The sequence below is a fragment of the Pelodiscus sinensis genome, chromosome 25 (assembly GCF_049634645.1).
Source record: "Pelodiscus sinensis isolate JC-2024 chromosome 25, ASM4963464v1, whole genome shotgun sequence".
In the NCBI taxonomy this organism is placed as follows: domain Eukaryota; kingdom Metazoa; phylum Chordata; order Testudines; family Trionychidae; genus Pelodiscus; species Pelodiscus sinensis.
Window position 1 is genome coordinate 14,147,263 of NC_134735.1, and position 25,413 is coordinate 14,172,675.

Here is a 25,413-nt window from a genome sequence, read left to right on the forward strand (position 1 = left end):
TATGGAGCTTGTAGCATTAAAGAATCACAGCTGGAATATAGGGACAACAGGGGGGAAGCAATGAATTTTGCTTGTATTATTTAATATAGTTACTAGGGCTCCAGGTTGGGGTAGGGATGTGAGTGAGTAGTTGGCTACTCACAAGCGTAAACTTATCAGGTAGTCAAGTTGACTACTTGATTACCCTCCCCCCCCTTGCTGCTTCTGAATCAGAGGTAGTAAAGAAGGGGAAACAGGAGTTGTTGGGGGGATAGTAGGCTTAAAAGCCTTTTCTCTCCAGCACCAGCTCTGTGGTGCTGCCTGCTCCCACTCTCCCCCTCCCCCCATTGCTGCCCCTCTCCACGGGGAGGCGAGACTGCCGTGAAGCAGTCTCTGCCCATGGCGGGCCCAGGCTTGCCACAAGCGGAAGCCGCTCTGCAGCCCCTGGCCATGAACAGAGGCTGCTGCAGAGCCCTTTGCTTATCGACTAATCATGTAGTCAATACAAATTGTATCAACTATATGATTAGTCAGTTACCTGCCTCTTACCATCCTTAGGTTGGGGAGTGGTAGGGGGTTGGTGCTTGTGGTTAGGCCTTGGCTTACTTCCAGCAGCCCCTGGTCAGTGGCACAGTGGGGATGCTAAAGCAGGCTTCTGGCCTCTCCTGGCACCACGGACCATGCTGTTTCCCAGAAGCAGCCAGCAGCAGGTCCAGCTCCCAGGCAGAGGCATGCAAGTAGCTCTGTGCGCTGCTCTCCCCCGCCCCAGCTCCCATTGGCCAGGAACCAGCTAATGGGAGTATAGAGCCAGTGGTTAGGGTAGGGGCAGTGCACAGAGCCCTATGGCCCCCTGCCGAGGAGCAAGACCTGCTGCTGGCCTCTTCCAGGATGCAGCATAATCCGCAGTGCTAGGACATTCAGGAAGCCTGGCACCCCCACTAGTCATTGGGTCACCCTACAGCAAGGTGACCCAGTGCCTGACATTATGTGACCCAGTGCTGGGTCGCAACCCACAGTTTGAAAACCACTTACCTAGGGCGGGAGATTGGGTTGTGGGAGGGAGTGCCAGGTACAGGGTCCGGCCTAGAAGTGCTTATAGGTAAGGCAGCTCCCAGGTGGTGGCACAGTGGGGCACTCCAGCAAGCAGTCTGGGTTTTTGGGATGTGGTGAGTGTGACTTTATTAAGAAAGAGTTGTGCTCAGTTCCCATTTTAAAGAGACTCTGTTTGGCAGACCCCCAACTTAGCTTGTGAAGATTGTGTGATTTTTATTTTTGCTTTTAAATAGTTTTAATCCTTTGAACATTGCTTGTAAAGAAGGTAAGTTGGTCACCCGAAGAAGTGGGTTGTGCCCATGAAAGCTCATACCACCATCTACATGTTGTGTTAGTCTTTAAGGAGCTACTAGACTATTTGTTGTGTTTTAAGTTTTTCCTGTTATAGACTAACTGGGCTCCCCTCTGAAGCTGGTAAGCAATTAGTTTTTGAAACATTATTTCAATCCTGGCATTGTCCCTTTGATGCAGTTTGTCTTGGGATGGGAGAAACAGACTTAGGGGGTTGTATTTAAAAAACAAAAAAAAACAAAACACCCACCTAGTACACCCAAACATTGTTATAAGCATTTAAACATGATATGATCGTAGAACAGAGGCAAATCACAATCCAAGTTCATGAGCTAGCTGTGGCCAGGCATGCTTAATGCAAGCATTTGGGATCTGCTACGGAAAAGCAGTAGCCAACTAAAGCCTCTGAAATCTTTTAGTCTCAAATGTCTTCTCTCATTCCTCTAATAATATGTATGTGTGTGTGCGCGTGTGTGTGTGTGTTGTGTACACATACTATTATTTAGCAGGCTGCTCTTTATCAGAAGAGTACATAATTAATTCCCCTTTGGATCTTAATTATAGCCTTGGCTTGGAAACAACCAAGAGGGAAATAATAAAAGCAAAATCTATGTCACTAAATGACTGAAAAACTGTGAAGGAAGGTAACCAAGATCTGTTGCTATATCTCCAGTATAAATGAGGCACAGTGTGAGTAAACACATCTGTGCACAGCAAAAAAATCTTCTGTCAAGTGTTGATGTTAAATCCGTTCTGGTTCACTCAACTGAAGTATACTGCCTCTGGCTCTGACCATAAGAAATTTTTCCTTTTAAATCAATATAGTACTAGTAGAGTGAGAGTTTAGAATGTAACTTGCAGAATATATGTCTGTCATTTGAAGCTTAATGTGTTAAAGACATAAAGGGAACAACTCTTACAAGTAAAGATGCTAATGACTAGGATTGTAAAATCCCATTTAATTGGCTAATTGGTTAAACGTATTGTTTAACCTGTTAATTGATTAAAGGGTGGTGAACAGTCTATGTCTGCAGTTCCGCCCACCCTCCTCTCCGTAGTTAAACCTTCACATCCCTACTAATGACTCTGACTTGGATAATGCAATTGGAAAAATCAGTTTTTGTCCCACTTTAGTTGCCATTTAATATGGGTAACCCATGAGCCTTCACTGACATTCACATTTGCATTGTTTTAATACAAGAGACCTTGTACATCCTTCTGTATCTGAGACTATAATTCCATTAACTAGGTCTACTGGTGACTGTGCTGTCTGTGGACATCTGTGAAAAGACTGTGGGGGATGCAGCCAAAGGGGTACAGCAGGAATCAGCAGCAGTGGAGGAATTGTGCCTGACACAGCACAAAGCCAAGGAGTCCAACACTTAATCTGGTGTTGAGCTACAGAGTTGCCTTTTGTATTATAAATTGGGTGAGAACCCATCAGCATCCTGTAGACCACTACAGATACCTTGGAGGAGCTAGACCTCTGTCATGCATAGCAAGGAGGAGAAGCAGGGTGAGGAAGATGTGGCGTGTAGCACTTCTCCACAGTCCAGCCAATCCTGCTAGCCAAGCATAGATGAGCTCAATAAAAAGGGAGAGACCTCCAATAACTATGCATGTATGCATTTTTCTTTATGATGTCTAAATTTAAAGATGACACCCTCCTAATCCACCCCAGGTTATCAAGGTGAAACTATCATCTTTTAATTGTTTCACTTATGTGAAGAGGATATATCAGACCAAACTGAGCTGGAGTTAACATCTGCTTTTCATTCCCTGTTAAATTAGATTGAGGGGGCCCAGACAGAGCTGTTTGTACACCGTGATGTTCCTTGGATCTTCTTAAGAGAAATCTATGAAACCTCTGTGGAGCTGCTCTGCAGTCCTCTCTAGAGAGTTTCTAAGGATAGCAGCTTTATTTCTTCATCTGTGGTAACACTTTCCCTTGCCATTCTGTGATGAGTTTGGCTGGCAATGGTGCGGTAAAGAGTATAGTGACATATAGGGCAGGGTGGCATTAGAATACAAGTAGTGACTGTGCTGTCTGCTTTTCTTATCCTCAGGAATTATCAACTGAACCCACGACTTCATTTGGAAAATATTACTCCCTTTGCTTGTATCTGTGGAATAGGAATGGACACTTTATTGCTTTATTCAACTGAAATTCCTTCTCCCTGGGCATGCCATACTCCTAGGCTACGTCTACACTGGCATGAATTTCCGGAACTGCTTAAAACGGAATACTATTCTGTTTTCAGTTTTTCCGGAAAAGGAGCGTCTACATTGGCAGGCTGCTTTTCTGGAAAAGCCCTTTTTCCGGAAAAGTGTCTGTGGCCAATGTAGACGCGCTTTTCCGGAAAAGAGCCCCGATCACCATTTTCACGATCGGGGCTTTTTTCCGGAAAAGACTGCTGGGCTGTCTACACTGGCCCTTTTCCTGAACAGTGTTCCGGAATAAGGACTTATGCCCGAGCGGGAGCAGAATAGTTTTTCCGGAATAGCAGCTGATTTTGTACAGTAGAGCATCGTTGCTTTTCCGGAAATTCAAGGGCCAGTGTAGACAGCTCGCAGCTTACTCCGGAAAAGTGGCTGATTTTCCGGAATAAGTGGCCCAGTGTAGACACAGCCCAGGTGATTTGGTTCTTTGTAGATATTCTCCAAAGCTGAAGTGTCAGTAAGCATATCCTATTAAAAGTTTCAAAACTTCCTTCCCTTATTCCTATAGGAACTGATTCTGTGAAAAAAAAATAGAACTGGAAGGAACCTCAGGAGGTCAAGTCCTTGCACAACCAACCACCACTTAGATTACTTCAGCAGTTGCTGCCATTACTGCCTTGAAGACTGTACCCCATTGTTGCAGAATGTCAGCTCCTGGATTAGGGAAGACATACAGTGAGACTCTGTGAGGTAGTGCTGCACTGGGCCACAAAGGGCCTGGAGTGATGACTTGTCAGATAGCATAGAAACAGACCGAGTGGAGAGAAGACAGTTCCAGCAGGAAAAGAAGAGGGAGATGAACCAGACCATAATGGCTTTCTCAGGCAGCAAACCCAAATGCTGTAGATCTAGCTGACCAACATGTCCCAAATTACTTTCCACCCTTTGCAGTCCTTAGAGGTCCATAGTAGCAGTTCCCTACACCTCATAGTATGCCGCATGGCATCATGGAGCTCAGTCTTATCCCCATCATTCATGGGACAGCATGGAAAAAACCATAGCTTCATATACACTCGCTATGGTTTGCACAGGTCTATGTATGTGCAGCTAGAAGTGACATTTGTGCACTGAAAGGGACAGAAAAGTTTGCTGCCTAGACCGTTATAAAGTTAAGTTCTGCTTAACTTATTATGTTCGTTTATACTGCATTGCCTGTTCTTTTGCATAATGTTTTCTGGCACTGTTTTTGACAAAATACATTTCTATTTAAAATTTAAAAAGCTGTATTAGTTCACAAGATACATGCAGAATGTTTAGTGGTCTTCAAAGCACCTAGTGCTTGTAAACATAAAACACTAAAGAAGTAATAGGCTAAGGAGACACTCAGTCCTATTCATAAATGTATAACAAAGACTGCAAAATTTGTAACTTCAGTAAACCATGTTTAAAGTTATAAATGTACAGCAAGCACAATATGGTTCCTAACAACACTCAAAGCCTGGATTAGAGAACAGTCTAGCACAGAATACTGTGACCATTATAGTGTTCTTTCAAATCCCCCTCAACAGTATCATTCCACAATGAGCTCTTATAATGGCTCTTATGTCAGACTGTTTGAACTCAACAGGCAGCTGCTCCATCTCCAGCCTGACAGCAGACTCCCCCGACTCCCCGTTGCCTCATGGATATTTTGCATATACACTATGCAATCTTAACCGTTGGGATATTTTTCTCACTGAGGGTACATCTAGACTGCTTTCCTCTTCCAAAAGAGGAAATGCAAATGAAGTGCTGATTAGCATATCTTCCTGCTTCATTTGCATATCCTCTTCCGACCCTTTTTGCTGAAGAAGCTTTTTCGCGAAAAAACCCCTTTTTCAAAAGAACCCGTATTCCTCAAAAAATTAGGTTTACAGGTTCTTTCGAACAAGGTTTTTTTTTTTCCCACGAAAAAGTCACATCTAGACTGTGTTTTTTGGCAAAAAAACCTCTTCCACAGAAAAGGTTGGAAAAGGATCCGCAAATGAAGTGTGAGAATATGCTAATCAGCACTTTATTTGCATTTCCTCTTTCGGAAGAGGAAAGCAGTCTAGATGTACCCTGAGATCCATTCTATTGAGTAAACCCCACCAGCACCCGTTCAGTTTACCAAAAGCACATTCAGCTGTCATTCTGTGCTGCTGAGCTGTAGTTAAATCTTTCCTTGTTAAATCTTTCCTGCTGTTAAGGTGGCTGGTGTATAGCTTTATGAGCAAGGGATAGGCTGGCTCACCTTGAATCACTATTGACATGTAAATATTACTAACGGGCAATTTTGTTTGGAAAGAATGCCCTTATTTGCAGTTTTCTGCACTGCCCTGTGTTCTTAAAGATGTAAGTTCCCATGCATTTTCTCTCACCAGTCCAAACTGATATTGGTGAAGCATCCCTAGTGATTCAACAGTGTTTGCCTAATCACAGGAAAATAGTCTTTTCTATTGATGTACTGTGTGGCAGTGTGTGCTGGTGCCAAAATAGGGACATGCTATCTATCTATTGCCCCACTATGGTTTGGGAGATCCACTGCTGCAAATCCATCCAGTATGAACTGCACATTTCTGAGTCTCAATCCTGTGTATCGGGAGATGATTAATGGCCCTATATATTTGAATGACAACAGCCCTCATTGTGGATTTTCCAACTCACAAATACTTTCCCATTGACTGGTAGCAATCTGGCACTATAAGTATCCAGAGTGTGACTTCAGTTCTGGTGCTCCTGCAAAGAAGGTGAGCTTGGACTACAGATCCAGAAATGTGGCCACCTGCATCCAGAAGTTCTGTAGTCACTGCTTGTCATCCCAAATCTGCCTTACAGTACAATCCTGTCAGTTGGTGCTCTTTTCTCTGGCCCAGGGGTTTCACTGTCTGCAACTGCTCTGGGAACGCTACCACCAACCTCCATTTGTTTTTCGCTGTGTCCCTTAACAAACTGTTGTCAGAGAAATCCCCTATTGTGCTATTTCCAAATACTGGAGGATCATGTATCGTGTATTTGCATTGTTCATAGGAACAGCACAGCTGTTAAGTCTCCATACTCCTGTTAGAGATAGTGGTGGATACTGAAATGTCCTGCGTGGCTTGTGGGATTTTAAAAAGTGTGAAAATTATGGACTATAGATAGCATTATGCAGTAGGGAAAGTTACATACTGGGATCTTACTCTCAAGATACCACAGATCCCCCTGCAACTCATTTGTGAAAAATTCCCAAAAGGCATTGCATGTACCATGGCATGTGGCACACTTGATAGGTACCTGAGGTGCATTTTACTTAGAGACAGGCACTTCTGATGAATATCTGCCATACCCATGCAAGCAGTCATGTATGTACATGTAAGTGACATACCAACTTTGGAGCTGCATATTGATGAGTCTTACAAACTTTGGGTGACACAAGTTATTGGGCAGCATTTCTTCAAACTGTTCCTTCGAACAGTTCCTCTCTTCTTCAGTACAGCTTGATGGCTCATCAGTTCAAAGTTGAGAGAGGCAGGGCTGGAGATAAATTGCTAGCTATGGTGTTGTGCCTGTTGATGCTTTTTCTGTTTTCATAGCATCACTGCTATTGATTTGGAAGCTACCTTTAACAGCTATATATGCAAATTTATATTAAATCTTGTAATTTTCTTCTGATATCTAAAATGAATAGCAATAAATAAAAAATTCTGCAATCTTGTAAAAATAGAAGCAACTTGCATGGGAAAACTTATTTATTTTTGGAAGCTTTTTTTAAACTAAAAAAACCACTTGTGTGTGTGTGTGTGTGTGTCCCTGTATTCTGTTTAAAAGAATGTTGAAGCTTTAGGACTCTACTGGTTCGAGCAGGCAAGGAAAAGGCAATAATGTTAAAGTCTGAGTGATCTTGTTCCATAAGTAACTTAAAATAATAGTTTTTATGGACTCTGCTCATCTTACGCTGTGGACCAATTTTGAGTAAGTTTTCTTGGCACATAGTGAATGTGTAGGCATTTCCAGCTCTTACAGGTGAGCAGATGAGTGAAATATTGGCCTTCTGGAGGCTATAGCCCTTGTCAGTTAGCAAGATCTTAAACATCCGTGTATCACAAACAGTTTTTGAAATCTAGGCTATTTTCAGGAAAGCATTTTCTGGGACACTTCATAGAGAGGAACTCTATCGGAGTTCTTGCACACCATTAACTTGTAATACATTTTATCCCTCTATTAATGTCAGATCCTTTTATAAATCCAGTCCTCAGTTTGACATAAATGAGCTGCCGAAGGCAGATGGTAAGCTACTGTTTGGTCCCTCATTTAAATAGAAAAGCTGTACCATGGTAGGAGGATGAAGGAGAGGTATAGTGCTGCTGACATACAGTAGATTACTGGGAGAGGCTAGTGAGAATTAAATCCAGGCATTTACAATGTACCATCTGTGTTGTAACACTGGGAGGCTTTATTTTTTCCTCTGTTGCTGAGGCAAAATTTTCAGATGTTTTGGTGACTGTATCTTTCTTCTTCAGGTAATAGAAGCTCACCATTTGATTAAAGGGTCACTATTAGTTTGTACGCTGTTCAGGACACAAAACCTACTGGTTTGTTTGTAAAGGACCCAAAGAAAATTGAAGAATAATGTATAAGGGATTTACCTTCTTAATTTGGGGGGCTCTAAGCAGGGTTATTTCTTTTTTTAGAGAGAGAACACATACATCAGATATTTCTGTCGATAACAAATGGAATAAATATAAAATCTGCACCGTTCTCTTTCCATCACTAAAAGCTTTAGAATGTGGTCTATGCAGAAACAATGAGGAGTCCTGTGGCATTTTAAAAGCAAAATACATATGAATTTGCAGTTTAGAACACCTAACATTGTTCCAAAATAACCAATATCTTGCAAAAATGATCACTTGAATTACTCTCTAAATTGTTTAATTTCTAGTAGCTTTCATATAGCTGGCACTGCCAGACTTTTTTATTTTATTTTATTTGTAGCCTTATTTGGTAATACTTATAAAAAAGCAGTTGCATCTGGTACTATCTAATGATGCTGAGCTCCAGCCTGAGCAGATTTTGACTGTATGGTATTACTGGGTTTTTTTAAATATTTTTTTATTTTTTTTGAAATTTACTTAAAAGCAGGCTCCCTATAAGCACCTGATCCCGTGGAGCCACCTGCCCTTCTCTATGCAGCTGCCTCTGATACAGAAACAGCAGTGCACGGAAGGCAGGAGCCCAGATGCATGGGGAGCCAGCTTTTAAGCCAGCTCTCCATGCATGCTAGTTCTGCAGAGCTGCCTCCTTCCTCTCCCCACCCCTGTGCTGCTACTCTACTCGACTACCCAATAAGCTTTTGCTTATCAGGTAGTCGATTACTCCCTAACGCCCCTAGTTCAGGGCTTCCCATAGGCCAAATTGACTTTTCAGGGGTTCTGGAATTAGTGAATTGTATGAACCCCCTTAAGGCACTGGCGTGGGGAGAAAAAACGGGGTTTTGTGTGCGAGATAGGACTGCCAATGTGTGGGATAGGGATGGGTTCAGGATCTGGGATGGAGGTAGGGTGCAGAAGGCGGAGAGGTTGCGAGGTCTGGGTGAGACGTAGAGTACACAGATAGGCTCGGGGTAGGGTCTCTGGCCAGGAGGGGGGCACAGGAGGGGTCTTGGGGCAGGGTGTCAGAGCAAGCTGGGAATGCACTGTCTTGGCAGGGGGAGGGGAGTGAGTGAGGGGAATTTGGGTGCGAGGTCTGGGCATGAGGGGTGATGCTTACTTGGCTGGGCACCCTGTTGCAGCAGGGAAAGCCTCTAGGCAGCATGCTCTCATTCCCCCAGCAGGGAGGAGGGAGAGGGTGCTCAGTCCTCTCCCCATGCAGCTGCAGCACCAGGTCAGGCTTCCCGCTGGCGGGATGTGGGGAGCGTGTGAAGAAACCCTGACCTTCCATGCCAGACCAGGCTCGCTGCCGCGTCCCCAGCAGGGTGGGGAGGGGTGTGCGGGAGAGAAAGCGGCACCACACAGGGGGCAGTGAGCCCGAGCGCACCCCGAGGGGGCGGCGGTGAGCCCGAGCATGCCCCGAGGGAGTGACACCGCCCCAGCTGAATTCCATGCAGCCCCTGCCAGGGCACGGGCAGCAATTTAAAAATGCTGAAGTCTGGGAGTGTCTACTTGGTGCCTCGGACCCAGCCATCTCTCCCCCTCCTGGCAGCAGCTCATTTTCTGCCTTTGCCTTTCTAATCTTGCCACTGTATACCTGTATGGTTTGCTTGTATTCATCCTTTGTAATTTGTCCTAGTTTATACTTTTATATGAATCCTTTTTGATTTTTAGAACATGCAAGATCTCCTGGTTAAGCCAAGGCAATCTTTTGCCATACTTTCTACTTTTCCTATGCAGCAGAATACTTTGCTGCTACTCTACTCGACTACCCAATAAGCTTTTGCTTATCAAGTAGTCGATTACTCCCTAACGCCCCTAGTTCAGGGCTTCCCATAGATAGAAAGCTGGCTGGAAGGTTGGGCCCAATGACTCGGTCAGGATGGTGGTCGGTTTCTAGTGGAGTGCCCCAAGGTTCGGTTCTAGGACCGGTTTTGTTCAATATCTTTATTAATGATCTGGATGAGGGGATGGATTACATCCTGAGCAAGTTTGCGGATGACACTAAGCTAGGGGGAGAGGTAGATATGCTGGAGGGCAGGGATAGGGTCCAGAGTGACCTGGACAAATGAGAGGATTGGGCCAAAAGAAATCTGATGAGGTTCAACAAGGACAAGTGTAGAGTCCTGCACTTGGGACGAAGAATTCCAAGCATTGTTACAGGCTGGGGACCAACCAGTTAAGTAGTAGTTCTGCAGAAAAGGACCTGGGGATTACGGTGGATGAGAAGCTGGATATGAGTCAACAGTGTGCCCTTGTAACCAAGAAGGCTAATGGCATATTAGGTTGCATTAAGAGGAGCATTGCTAGTAGATCCAGAAAAGTGATTATTCCTGTTTATTCGGCTCTAGTGAGGCCACATCTGGAGTATTGTGTCCAGTTCTGGGCCCCCAATTATAGGAAGGATGTGGATGCTTTGGAGAGGGTCCAGCGGAGGGTGACCAAAATGTTTAGGGGGCTGGAGCACATGACTTACAAGGAGGGGCTGAGGGAGTTGGGTCTATTTAATCTGCAGAAGAGAAGAGTGAAGGGGGATTTGATAGCAGCCTTCAACTTCCCGAAGGGAGGTTCCAAACAGGCTGGAGAGAGGCTGGAGAGTAGTGACGGGTGGCAGAACAAGGAACAATGGTCTCAAGTTGTGGTGGGAGAGGTCCAGGTTTGATATTAGGAAAAAGTATTTCCCTAGGAGGGTGGTGAAGCACTGGAATGGGTTACCTAGGGAAGTAGTAGAGTCTCCATCCCTTGAGGTGTTTAAGTCTTGGCTTGACAAAGCCCTGGCTGGGTTGATTTAATTGAGATTGGCCTGCCTTTGGCAGGGGGCTGGACTTGATGGCCTTCTGAGGTCTCTTCCAGCTCTATGGTTCTATGATTCTATATAAAATATAAAATCTCAAATAAATATATCTCCCTGCTTCTGTAATTCCCGCTACAATGCATCTGACAAAGTGGTATTTACCCCAAAAGCTTATGCCCAAATAAATCTGTTAATCTTTAAGGTTATTGTCCTCCTCATTGTCCTCATAGACTGTGAAGGTAAGTTCAGAGTCTTGATCCTTTTTTTTACGGTGTTCAGTCGCCTGCATCCATTGTAATATAGAAATGATCACCTATAGCTTTGAGAGGCTGAGCACTGTGCTTAACACTGCTCCTCTGGCACAACTGAACTTTCGATTGCAACAGTGAATTTTGTTCATGCTGGAGACAGAGCTTTCTGAAGGACTGATCTGAGGCACCTTCAGGAGCTAAGAACCATAACAAATCATGCCTTCCATTCCAACTGCAAGGCATGCTTTGTTGATTTTCACTTCCAATAAACACACAGCCACATACCTTTTAGTAAGTAATCTAGACAACCAGACAACCCATGAAAACAAAATGGTACGTTGTGTACATGCTTCTTCCCTGGGGAGAGAATGAGAGAGAAGACGCTAACCACATGTCACAGACATTAGTCATGTTGCTTAATGCACTACAGGAAGGTGCTCCTGAAGTTACAGTGATGAGAGCAAGATAAGAACTTGAGAATAGAATGTAATTTTAAAATTGAATTGTTCAAAAGAATTCTCATCTTCAGAACTGCATGAGCCAAACTCCTCAATACAGCAGGTGCATCTTTGTTCCAGAAGGTATGGGGTTGGAGAAGATATGAATGGAAGCTTTAAGTCTATCTCCTTTTTAATCTTCAAATCAAGGGAGTATGGGAGTTAGAGATGTAAAATCCTATTTAATTGCCTGACTGGTTAAACAGTGTTTAACTGGTTACCTGATTAAAGGGGAGCTGCTCCAGCCTGGCTTGAATGTCCCCCCTTCTGCCACAGGCCAAGGTAGCCTCTGCCTGCAGTAGTCCAGGGCTCCCTGCAGGCAGACGGGGAGCTCCTTCAGCCCTACCTGTTAACCTTAATTGAGAAGCCTCACTCATGAAGGGTGAGGATTGCTGGTTAAACCTTCACAAGGGAGTATATTTCCAAAGTGTTTTAATAAAATACCCGTGTAAAAAATCAATCCCCCCCAAAAAAACACCCCAAAACCCTCTTGCCTTCTTTTTCTGTGAGCCGTGCTATGAAGGTTTCAGTGGAAAAAGAAGGTTTTAAGAAAAGTATTTTAAATAACCTGTAATGGGAAACAATTTAAAAGACTGAATATAAGACATGGCCTTGTATCCTTACAATTTCAGTTGAAAGCATAAAATTGAATTTTGAATGTAGAATTTCAGAGAGAATATAATTAGTGAGTCCAAGCAGAGAACGAGTGTGCACCAGGGACCTTGTAACAAAATATTTGACTGCACTTTGTGAATTATTGTTGTTGGCGGTTAAATGGCTTTATTAAATCTTTATTGGGAAGGGCAGGGAAAGGAAGTACTTGTACGTGCCTGTTTCCACATCCCTACCTTTGTGAAGTCCATTTGGATCAGATCACTGGTCTGTCCCTGAGAAAAGGAGAGGTGAAATGTAATTCCTGGGGGGACAAAGGAAAGACTTGGAGATGTTTGCTCTTCAAAAGCAAGATGCACCTTTTCAGTGGTGGGGGGGAAAAAACGTGATCTGCAGCTACAGGGACTATCCCTTGCTGAAGTCAACCAAGTAAAATGACTGTTCTGGATCCAGAGACTGTATTATTAGTTTGTTCAGAAAGGAAGTGCTTGTTTATTATTGTTGAGTTATCCGGTTTACTTCTCTTAATAACAAACATTTCTTTTGTCAGCCTACCATCCCTATTTTTAACTTCCAGATTCTTGCATTTAGATTTAGATAGAGGAGGGAATTTTGAATGGATGATGTTTTGATAGCAATTCTTGCCCATTTATTTTTTCTAAATGAAATCAATGGGAAGTAACTACAAAACACATTGTTTTGGAAGCCAGACCAAAACATGACTCACTGTTAACTCTTTCGCTGCTTAATATGGATTCATCTCTGCCATATACTCATTCCCTATCATATAGAAGTGTTAGCAGTTCAGTGAAACAACTCATCGCATTTGTGGGTGGAATTTTGAATTGATTTTTCAAGGCTTGAAAAATTTGAAGGACAAATGGTCTAAGGTTTCATTACAAAAATGGCAGCAGAATAGAGACTTGGCTCATTGTGACAATAGCTCCAGAGCCGGGGGACACCCCAGAGTTGGGTGACAGCAACTCCACAGCTCAGGTAGCAGTACCTCCAGAGCTGGTCAGACAGCAGCCCAGAATCAGGGTAACAGCAACCCTTGAGGCATGGAGGGAGAACAACAGTCCCAGGATCGCCCTGAGAAGTCAAGTGCTGTTTTTGGACATTTTTTATAAATGTTGTGTCGGATCAAATCTAGCCAGTGTTTTTCTCTGGTTTTTTTTTTTTTTTTTTAGTGGAAACACACTACGTTTAAGACCAAAAAAACCCCCCAAAACAAAACACAAAACCCCTAGGGTTGTCAGTTCACATGCGTTAACGCCTGCAATTAACGCAGGGCAGGATTAATGCATTAATTTTTTTAATGCGTTAATCACAGAGGTTAATGTTACACTGCCCCTTTGAAATGCCGCTGTGGCGCTTCAAAGGGGCAGCGCAATGCAGAGCCTGGGATCAGCTGGGAAGTCCACAGCTGACCCCGGGCTCCACTGCCCCTTTGAAATGCATTGAGGCGGCATTTCAAAAGGGCAGTCACCTCATAGCCGAGCGGGTATTCTAAGGGGCAGTGGAGCCCGGGGTCAGCTGGGGACTTCCCAGCTGATCCTGGGCTCCGAGTGGCACTTCCCTGGAACCCGGGGTCAGCTGGGGACTCCCTAACTGGTTCTGGGGAAGTGCCACGCGGAACTGGGGTCAGCTGGGGAAATGCCACAGAGAGTCTGGGATCAGCTGGGGACCCTGGACTCCACGCAGCTGCCGCTTTGAAACGCCAGAGGTAGTGTTTTAAAGGGGCAGCCACCACACAGATGATCCGAAAGAGTAAATTGATAGCTGAAAACTTTATTTTTACTCTTTTGGTGCGCTTTTAGAAAGATTATCTTTTTAAAAAAAAAATATATATATATTTTTTTTCTTCCAGATATTTGTAGATGAATTCCTTAATTACTTGCTCCATTATCTTTCCTGGCCCAGAAGTTAAACTGATGGTTCTGTAGTTTCCTGGATTGTTCTTATTTGCCTTTTTATACCTGGGCAGTATATTTGCCCTTTTACGATCTTCTGGAATCTCTCTTGTCTTCTATGATTTTTCAGAGATGATAGCTAATGGCTCAGATAGCTAATGGCTCAGATACCATGAGTATTCTAGGATGCATTTCATCAGGCCCTGGTGACTTCAGACATCTAACTTTTCTAAGTGATTTTTTTAATGTGTTCTTTTTTTATTTTATCTTCTAAACCTTACCCCATTTCCACTAGCATTCACCATATTAGGCATTCCTTCATCATCAGACTTCTTGATGAAGACCAAAACAAAGAAGTCATTAAGCAAAGAAGTCATAATGTAATTAGATACAGAAGTATGAAAGAACATGTTTACCATCCTGTTCCAGGATGATGGGGAGGTACAAAGGGACCAGATCAAAGTAAACATAAATCTCCAGTTCTGCTGTTCTTACCTCACTCCTCTATTTAACATTTCCTCTTTTGAACTTAGTTTTGAACAGCCTCCTTAAATAACACAACAAAAGGTGTTAACTTGTGCGTATGTGAGGTTTTCTCTATGGCAGGAGTGGGCAATAATTTTTGAAGAGGGGCCACTTCACAAATTTCTGACATGATTGTGGGCTGCCCTGGAAGGGGCAGAGCCTTGGACAGAAGGGGCGGGGCCAGGAGGCTTTTCATGTTTCCCCACCCACAGACCATGATTGGCCTCAGGGCAGGGGGAGCACACACAGTCTTTGCCCCTGCCCACAAGCTGTTTTGAACAGCTGGTGGTTCCCTCTTGTGCCACGCACCCCTGGCAGGGAGAGGAGCCTTCGCATGCCTCCCCTGTGCCCAGGTCTCGATTGGCCCCACGGAGGCTGTCTTGCCAATCCCTGCTTTACGGTTATGCTTACCACCGATTTTATATTTTTAATTGCTTAGTTGGGAACACTAAATTATGGTATAAGAAGAATATTAAATAGAGCATTAAGCTTTAATTTAGTAATGGGTGGTGAGAGATTTTAAAAATACTGGGGAGGAAAGGCGGGAGAGAGAATCAACTATTTAGGGATTCAGACTTCTTAAAATGTAATTTTGTGAAGATATTTAATGTCAGCCTTAAATGGTAGTGAAAGGTTAAAGTTTGTGTAGTCAGCTGTTGGGGATAGTCACCTTGCTGTAGACTAATGGGTGAGCCTGTTCTTCAAAGCAAACCCCCATCGTGTGGACTAGATAGCTCAGTGCAGCCAGGACTGGCAACAGACTTAACCAGGCTCTAGTCTCGTGGGGAAAGAGTCTCGGTTTTGGGCCTCGAAAAAGGGGTGGGGTCTCAGGTGGAAGGAGCTGAGGGTGAGGGCTGGCCTTCCCAACTGAGCCCTTAGCGATTTAAAGGGCCTGGGCTCAGGCCGCTGCTGCTAGCAGTGTAGTGGCAGTGGTTGGCCAGAACCCTGGGCCCTTTTAAATTGCCAGGGTTTGGGGCAGCTTTTCCCTTTTGCTTCCCCTCCCTCCCATCGGTCATCCTGAGTGCAGCTTTTCCCAAACTGTGGTTGCCGTAACTGGGAACTTTGTGGTGGTACATGGTAGGGATGTTAAATATCGGTTAATTGAATAGTCGATTAACCTCATGAATTCTTATAGGTTATTTGACTATCCTATAGTCCCTGGGGGTGCAGCTGGCAGCCAGTGCACTCTGGCCCCACTCCTGAGGAACCCCCCCTGCCCCTCCATGCTGCTGCCACTGTAACAGAGGCAGCAGCATGGGGTACCAGGCGGGAGCTGGTCCATGAGGGGAGTCAGTTTAAAAACCAGCTTCCCTCATGGACTGGCTGCCTGTCGCCCCATACTGCTGCCTCTGATACAGAAGCAGCAGCGCCTGCCCACCTGGCTTCTAAGACACTTTAAATGCAGAGCTGTAGCGAGCCTGCTAAAAAATTTTCTGGCGGTGGTGGTGGGGGGGAAATGCATGTAGTCTATAGCATTAACTGATGATCTTTTGCTAATTTATTAATCAGTTAATCGACTACCCATTACATCCTTAATACATGGCTGCTCCTGTGTTTCTGACGTCTCCTTGTTTCCAGCTGCTAAAGCACATTAAAGAGAGTTAAAAATACATTAAATCTTCATCTTCCCACATAAGCAATTGCAGTAGTTCACCTTAGGGTGGTGGTAGCTCACAGGTGGTGTGGAAGATTGTCCATCAGTGGAAAATGGGAGAGAAGGATCAGTAGCCGCAAGACACTGTTAAAATATGATCAACTTCATGAAAATGTTTGAGAACACCTGACTTGGGATTGCCATAGGATATGGAGCCTGTCACTCATTATGAATTGACAGTTCAAATTTGGCTGAGGTGAACAGCAATGGAAAGTTGTTTTTGTATACAGATAGCTCACTGGTCAGTGTAAAATGGTGGGGATTTTGGAGAATCTCAGTCCAGCTGTTACTACACAGGTGTTCACATTGCAGAATCCTGCAGCACCACTGACTGCTTGATTTACTGCCTCAGCTAAAAGGACCAGGGCTGTGGAACTACATTCCCCCACCCATTTCTGCAGAGAGAGCCCCTTCAGGCCAGGGCTCAGGTGTCTCGTATTGAAGGGATGATGAAGGATAATTTGAATTGCTCCTTGTCCCATCCAGGGCATTGTTCACAAGCAATACCTTCTCGGAGGAAAAGAACCCACTATATACCAGTGTTTAAATAATGGTAATCTAGTTGAAAAAATTTAAAAAGTGGACTTTGTACAACAGAGATGCAGTACTTGTCATATTCTAACTTAGCTGTTTGGAACAGTAAATATTAGGGATGTAAAATCCAGTTAATCAGTTAACCAGTTAAATGTTAGGTCAACCTAATGTTTAACCGGTTAACCGACTAAAGCGGGGGACCACTTCCGGCCTGGCTGGAGCAGTCCTCAGCCCATGGGGCTCCCACCCCCAGCCTGAGGCTGAGGCTGTCTGCCAGCTTCCAGCCCTCACCAGATCAACCCCAGTTGGTGGTAGGCTCCCTGCGGGGCTGAAGCAACCCCCTCCTTGGGCAGGCTAGGAGATGCTCCAGCCCTCACTGGTTAACCAGAAATGATAAGCATTACCCAGTTAGGGTGATGGTAACTGGTTAACCTTTCACGTCACTAGTAAATATAAAGAATTGCAACATTTTTAGTATCGTCAATATTCAATTTTGCTTGTATTTATGGCTGAAAACTTTTTTTTTTAAATCTGAAGCATTTAGATTATTGTGGGAAAATGAACATCGACTTTTTTTAATTTGGAAAAAAATGTTGAATATTAAATGTGGTAAAGCCTAAATGGGTGTCCATCTTGAATGTCTCTTAATTCTAAATGAGAACTTTTAATACGTGTTTCTATTTAAAGTTTGGGCTAGCGAGGGGATTGAAACAGATGTATTAGCCTCTGTGTAAGCAATGGTAATTTGTTACTGCAGATGCATGTGATGTAACTCAGAGATTACTTCTATCCCTGCTAAAGCATGATTATTTCAGGTCTCTTTATTCTTTAAATAGATATGCTTCTCATGTGATTTGCATCTCTTTGTGTCAACAGCCAGGCTGAAGTTGAAGTAAACGTGGCATCAGATTAGTAAAATGGACTCCAAAAAAACCTGCTGTCCATTAGTAGGATGCATTTCAGAAAGCCTTTTCAGTTTAAATTTGAGCCTTTTTTTGCCCATGTAGTGCGAGTATCATTTTATAAGTGTTGAATTCCGTAAGTTTCAGCAGCTTGGTTTACTAAAACCAAAATGGTTAAAGGTAAGCTATTTACTTGAAATAGGTATATTTTAAACTTGGCCTCAATAAGCACCATTCTGAGGACAATAGTACTGCATTAATCAATCTAGATCGGTAAAGGAAATGAAGGGGATTATTTTACTGTGTTTATGTATTCCCACTTCTTAAATTTAATATTTAGATTCTTTAGTCCGTTACAGTGACTTTTTTTTTGTTAGGACCTGAAATTTGTTGTTGTAGTAAAACTTTTGATCTTTTAAGAGTGTTTGTTGCATGTAGGTGTTGTAGCTTTGGGAGCTTTTCTTCTGAAACTTCCTGTTAACTGGAAAAAAAAATGGTGTAGTATCTCAAGAAGCGAGAGATGGTTGCCACAGCATTTTTGTATGGGATGTTTAAGAAGAGGCTTGTTTAGTCATGTCTGTTTCCCCTTCCTCCCTTCCCACAAAATGGCACAGGCCAATTTACTGGAGGGTGAAAAAAGAAGATTTGAGGAGAAAAGTCTAAAACCAGAAATGTGAGGGTTGTGTAATTTTATTTCTGTAGACCTGGCTGTTTGCTTGTTTGTCTTCTGCAGGCATCATACTAGAAACTGTGTCTCATTGGCTGTTTTGAGTAGAAAAGAAGGCTGCAATTTTAGCCGTGATGCATTCTAAGAACTGCGGGAAGAACGTGCTAAGGAAATTACACTTGCAGTATCAGAGTTAAGCAGAATTGTACATGTATCTGAAATGCATGTGGGTATAATCCCCACTGTAAAAGGTGTGATGAGACATTGATGAAGATGTCTCTATTATTGAGAAAACTAAACTTAGCAAAGCCTGGTTTTACATAGGAGTGGGATCTGTCAGCGATGATTGCTTTGTATATAAAACTCAGCAGGCCAGAGAACAGAGAGAGCAGCAGTCAGGAAGTGGTGCTTGATTGCTGTTTGATTTACAATGGCTAAATGCATGTGTAAACACTGAAGAAATATTATTGTTTACTTTTTAAAATCTCTGTTACAGTTTCATCATGACAACAGAGAAGAGTTTGGTGGCTGAGGCAGAGAATCCTAAACAACAGCAGCAAAAAGAGGAGGAGGTAGCTGCTGAAACACAGAAGCAAGAGGCTTCTTTGGAGGAGGCTTCCCAACAGGTATCTGAGGGACATAATCAAGCTGAACAGAAGCAGAAGGCTTCCAACGGTGATACCCCCACACACGAAGACCAAAACAAGAACAAAGAGCGCTGCACGTCTGAGAGTCGGGGCCTGTCACGCTTATTTTCATCATTTCTCAAAAGGCCCAAATCTCAGGTTTCTGAAGAAGGCAAAGAAGTGGAAAATCCACAACAGACAGGTGAAGAAGGTCAGAAAGAGAGAGATCAAGAAGCCAGTCCTGATGAAGAGATTCTACTCAAGGCCCCAATAGCAGCTCCTGAACCTGAACTCAGGACTGACCCATCTTTAGATCTTCATTCATTAAGCAGCGCAGAAACACAGGTAAACAAAAGCAAAGTTGATTTGGATTCTCTTTTGCTTCTTTGTCTGCAAGCGCATGTAGTTAGGATTGTTTGTCAGGTTAAGTGAGAAGCAAAGGTTTGTAATCCTGCTATGATAGATTTGATCAATGAACCCTCGACATTCTTAAATATCCTTTGTAAAATTCTAATATTTGACAGATATTATGCTACTTGTGGTACTTTCTGCTCTTTTATATTTTTGTATGCTACAATGTGATCTAATTTTTACCCTTACCATTTTAATCCTAATATGTTTAATCTCCAAAGCATCATATAAATACTAAAAAAACCCTCACAATATTCCTCTGAGGCAAGAAAAGTTATGTTAGGATTAGAACTCAGATTTACATCATAATAAAATGACTTTTAGTGCTCATTTTGAAATATTCTGATGTATGCGCTATGGGTGGAAGAAAAATAAATAGAAAACACAATAGACGTCATAGTTGTGTTCAGCACAAAACAAACTGCAGACTTAAAGCAACACAAGTAACAGTTCAGACCTGATGGACCTCAGTTGAGTTTACACTGTTTTCCCACCAGTGCATCAGGCCCTGTTTTTTCTGTGGCCCCACAAATACTAATATTTATCACTTAGAGCATATATAGATCGGGGCTTTAAAGGGCGGCTAAAGATTATAAGTGGCCTGTGGTTTTAGGTACATCATCTTATGGCTACTGGACTTAAAATACAATGGACTTCTTTCTTTTTTACTGGAAGTGCTATGTATCTGCAACTTAGAGTTCAGCTGGCATTGTGGTTGCTTAGTACAGTAAACTTCCGATAATCCGGCACCTTTAGGACCCAGGGGGTGCTGGATTATCAGATATGCTGGACTATCAGAAGGGGGGGGCTATGAGGGGTCTGGAGTGGGGTGGGAGGGGATGCCACCCCAGACCCGTCATAGCCCCCCCGCCTTACGATAGTCCGGCTCTGCCCCAGCCTCCCTGATTCAGCTGCTGCTGGTCAGTTTCAGCAGCAGCTGAATCGGGGATGCCTGCAATAGAGCAGCTGGGGTGCTGCCGGGTTGGTCCCGCAGCGCCGAGGGGCGGCGCTACGGCACCAACCCAGCAGCACTCCAGCTGCTCTAGGGGACGCCTGGGGCAGAGCAGCTGGAGTGCTGCCGGGTTGGTCCCGCAGCGCCAAAGGACGGCGCTGCGGGACCAACCCGGCAGGACCCCAGCTGCTCTGCCCCAGGGGTCCCCGATTCAGCCACTGCTGAAACAGATCAGCGGCTGATTCCAGGAAGCTCGGGGTAGAGCTGCTCTGCCCGGGGCTTCCTGGAATCAGCCGCTGATCTGTTTCAGCAGCGGCTGACTTGGGGACCCCTGGGGCAGAGCAGCTGGGGTCCTGCCGGGTTGGTCCCGCAGCGCCGAGGGGTGGTGCTACGAGACCAACCCCGCAGCACCCCAGCTGCTCTGCTCCCGGCTTCCCCGATTCAGCTGCTGGTCAGTTTCTGCAGCAGCTGAATGGGGGAAGCCTGTCCGGCTGCCCCAGCACTTCTGGGTTCCTGATGGTGCCGGACCATCAGGAGTCCCGGAGCATTGGATGCCGGACTAATGGAGTTTTACTGTATTTGGAAGAGTCAGGCCCAATGTTTTATAACAGCTAAAGTTGGTGTCTGTTTCTGAATAATTTAGCCTGGGTAAAGGCCCATAGTCTCCAAGGGTGGGTTATAGTCCCAAACAAGTGTGTATATATCTGGGAATAAAATCAGGGTCCCTTGGTTCCCAGCCTACTGGACAGACTACTGTTGTTGTCAATAGTGTAAATAGAAAGCTCACTGCTAGTTTCTTTTGGCTCGAAAACTTTGAGAAATTTCCACTTTAAATTTTATAGTATTGCCAAACCAAACATTCAGAAATCATGAGTTAGGCTCCCCAAAATCATGACATTAAAAATTGTGATTTTTTTGGGCTTCTTTTGGTTTCTGAACCTTTTTAGTATACTTGTCTCCAATCTAAGATGAGATGCCACTTACAGTACATTGAATGAGTCTTCATAATATAATCAACTTTGTCCCTTCTGATGTGCTTTGATTAACTAATAGTTAATTAGACTGATTTTAAATTTTCATTAGACTTCAAAATTAATATGCATTTCCACTGATTAAATATCCAGTGATATGGAGCTATTGTTTTAGATTCACTGCAGACTTGGGGAGACATCACTGCATTGGATTACATTTAAATTATATTCAGTGAGAAGGGCTAGATATTTAGCTAAAAAAAAAGAAATACAGCACCAGAGAAAATCTCTTGGTTGCTGAGCCAGTGTGAGGTGGCCCACTTTGAGGTCTAAATGGATTTAATCACCTGTAGTATATTTATGCTTTGTGACACTACATGTTTAAAACATTTAAATAATAAATATGGTGTTGTGGGATTGCAGCCTGCCCAGGAAGACAGGAGAGAAGATCAAGACCTTGAGATTAAGGAAGGAGACGGAGTGAACGAAGAGTGTTCCAAGGCAGAGTTGAAAAAAGAGAACCCTGAGACAAAAGCAGACCAAGAATTAAAAGTCACTCAGAGATCAGTAAGAAGACACAGAAATATGTACTGCAAGGTTTCCTTGCTGGATGACACCATTTACGAGTGTACTTTGGATGTAAGTCTCATAAGATGAAGGGGTAGGGAGAGTTCAGAATTGAGTGATGCTGCCAGTGAAGTAAATGGTAAAATTCCAATTGAGGAGGAGTGTATCTTAAACCATAATAATTATTTAAAATATATTATGAGAAAGTAGAGCACTTTGGACACTGCAGAAAAAAAATCCAAACTCTCTTTTTGCGGGATGCTTTTAAATTGCTGATGCTTTCTCTGACACTTGCCTCTGTTCTTGATGCTCAGGCTGGAGTTGGATTTTTTTTACATCCCCTTAAGATTTGATTATAACTGTAAATATTCAGATGAGAGCCAGAAATTTTTTCTTGTCAGCTAAGGGATTTGTATGCTTTACTGGATTTTCCCTCAGAATACCTTGGAACCCTAAGATCACATGTTGCTGACTAATAACATGAAAACATATTCAACAAATCATTAGAGAAAAATTATCACCACTTAAACTTGGTCAAAATACCTGTTTGGGGTTTTTTTATTCTTCAAATTCCTTCTCCTCATATGAGTGAAGCTTTGAAAGAGTTAGAAGCAGTGTTTCTTCTAATTATTCCCGTGCATGAGGGATATTAATTTTGTTACGTGCACCAATATGAAGGTGGTTCGTGGTGGGGGTGGGGTATAAGAATTTGGAGTGTGTTTGAGGGGGAAGCCTCAGGGCTGGGACACAGGGTTGGGGTATGGGAAGTTGCAGGCTCTAGTCTGGTTGGACTGGTAATGATGACAGGGTGCAGCCTGCCTTAGGGTTGTAGTATGGGGAGTTGATTCCCACCAGCCTCTCTCCTTGCAGCAGCACCTGTGCTAGGGCACAGGTAAAAATTGCAAGTAGGGTGACAATGCCTAGCAATATTGTTCAGAATATAAATAGCATTAAACAAATAATGTTTTTAGCATCTCCTTGCAGTCAATTTCAGAAGCTCTGCTCAATTTCCCTATAGCTGAAAGGTTTTCAGCTATACATGGTTTTCATATGTATCTCAGGGGATAATCCCAGTGTCATAGCAGTAAGAAGTCAACAGAAATCTAATTCAACATCTGAGTACAAGCTTAACCCGTAAACAATCTGGCACTTAGTCTTTGAGACATAATGAGCTTGTTAAGCCTTGCACCCACTGGTTAAGTATAGTTGCTTATTTGTGACCTGTTTAGGATTCAGGAGCTTCTTGTAAAAAGCAGTTACCTCAGAGGACCCTGTACAATGATGCACTGATCTAAGTGTTTGTGTACCAGTGTTGCTGCCATTGCTATTCCATGGATCAGCAGCTACTCAGGAGCCTGATCCAGTGCTATAGTAGCAATAAGAAACATACCTCTAAAAAAGATCTCAAATGCGAGGACCTGGGTTTTTACATCTTATCCAAAAGAGAATACCTCCAGTGGGAAAGGGACTTTTAATACCATGTTTGGGCATTGATTCATTCAGTACTTTCAGGGCAGAATATTGCTCTCATCCCACTTCCTACAGCACATAGCCTTGGTTGGTGTTGGTTGCTCTCTCATGTACTGAACCAATGCGTCAGCCTTACTTGATTTGTGTTCTTTAAGGGTGTGTCTAGACTACAGGGTTTTGTTGACAAAAGTAGACTTTTGTCGACAAAACTATACCTGCGTCTACACTACTGCTGAGTTCTGTCAACATAACGTCGACAGAACTTAGCAGTTTTGTCGACGCTGGTAAACCTCATTTTACGAGGCATAACACCTTCTGTCGACAGAGTTCTGTCGACAGAAGGTGTTATTGCATGTAAACTGTCCTTTGCGTCTACACTACCATGTCGACCTTGCTTTGTCGACAGAACTGAATGTAGTCTAGACGCTCTTTGTCGACAGAAGCTTTGTCGACAGTATCTGTCGACAAAACTTGTCGACAGAAGCCTGTAGTCTAGACGTACCCTAAGTGATTTCTCATATGCATTCTGCAGTAGGTGCTGGAATTTTTTTCCCTTAGCAATCCTCCTAGAGGAGCACCTCTAATGACCCCTGGAGGGGTGCCTCCATGGTACGGTATAAGAGATGCCACTCACTTCCTTCACTCTCAGTTTCTTCTTGCCACCAGTGATGGTGTATGGAACTGCCTTTACTCCAGCTACCATTTGTTTTTACAGTAACTGTTTTCATTGTTTTCATGTATATATTTCCTTAGTGGTGTAATACCTAACTAATTAATGACTTCATAGAATCATAGAGCTGGAAGAGACCTCAGGAGGTCATCAAGTCCAGCCTCCTGCTCAAGGCAGGACCAATCCCAACTAAATCAACCCAGCCAGGGCTTTGTCAAGATGAGACTTAAAAACCTCTAGGGATTGGAGATTCCACCCCATCCCAGTGCTTCACCACCCTCCTAGTGAAAGAGTTTTTCCTAATATCCAACCTAGACTTCTCCCACTGTAACTTGAGACCATTGCTCCTTGTTCTGCCATTCGTCACTACTGAGAACAACCTCTCTCCATCCTCTTTGGAACCTTCCTTCAGGAAATTGAATACTTGTCTTCCCTTTTGAGACTCTATCTGGGCCCAGGCATGCCCCTTTTCCCAAGCTCTGCATAGGCATCCCCAGATATTAGCGGGACCCGTATCCAGATCCCTCTATGCTGGAGGCCCTGCAGCAGCACAGGACATAATGACTTTGTTGGTGCTGGCCACCCAGGTATCTACAGCTCCCTGGTCATGGGGGAAGCCTGTGCTCAGACCTTTGATGTCTCTGTCCCAGTGGCATCGGATCCTACCAAAAAAAGGTTCCAGGCAGTGCTCACCTGCTTGAGGCTGCCACAAGTCACACTGTGAAACAAATCCTACTGATCCCCCTGTAACTGTTGAGTTGGCAACCCATATGGTGGGGTTCCTGGCACAACTCTCCAGCACAGGAACATGGATGTTTGGTTGCACACACTCCCCACTGAGAACAGGAGCACTGGTATTGAAGATGCCAGAATTCAGGGTTCTCAAGAGGGTACTACATGATTGCTCAAGAGAATGACGCAGATCCCTGTTGGACACTGGTCCCCTCCTCAAGCATCGTTCAGGATGTGTGCTTAGAGGCACAGGATCTGGCCCCATGTCATGGTTCTGGTCACTATTGCAACACCATTTGTACAGCCAGCAGCATAGATTGCCAGCCACCAGCTGCTCTGGATCCACTGGATGCAGCTGTTCCAACTGGCAATTGGACTCCTTGACGCCAGGTTCAGAGTCATGAGCACAGCATCACTCTTGACATATCTACAGAGGATCTGTCTCTCCATATAACAGTTGATTGTGTCATGGCCCTGCATCCGTGAATTATGAATCCAGGGCTCACAAGAGGTGACAGACCAGACCTTCACCGTGG

General features: G+C 43.8%; 1 protein-coding gene across 48 annotated transcripts in view; it reads left to right on the plus strand.

Moving 5' to 3' along the window:
• Positions 1-25,413, plus strand: part of EPB41 (erythrocyte membrane protein band 4.1) — a 168,922-nt gene that overhangs the window by 52,674 nt on the left and 90,835 nt on the right. For all 48 annotated transcript variants that reach the window (XM_075909091.1, XM_075909090.1, XM_075909089.1 and 45 more), the window contains 2 exons: positions 18,975-19,449; positions 21,862-22,077. In XM_075909091.1, the coding sequence (XP_075765206.1) occupies positions 18,982-19,449; positions 21,862-22,077 (684 nt within the window). In that variant the 5' untranslated portion in view covers positions 18,975-18,981. Of the gene's footprint in view, positions 1-18,974; positions 19,450-21,861; positions 22,078-25,413 lie in introns of those variants that run through there.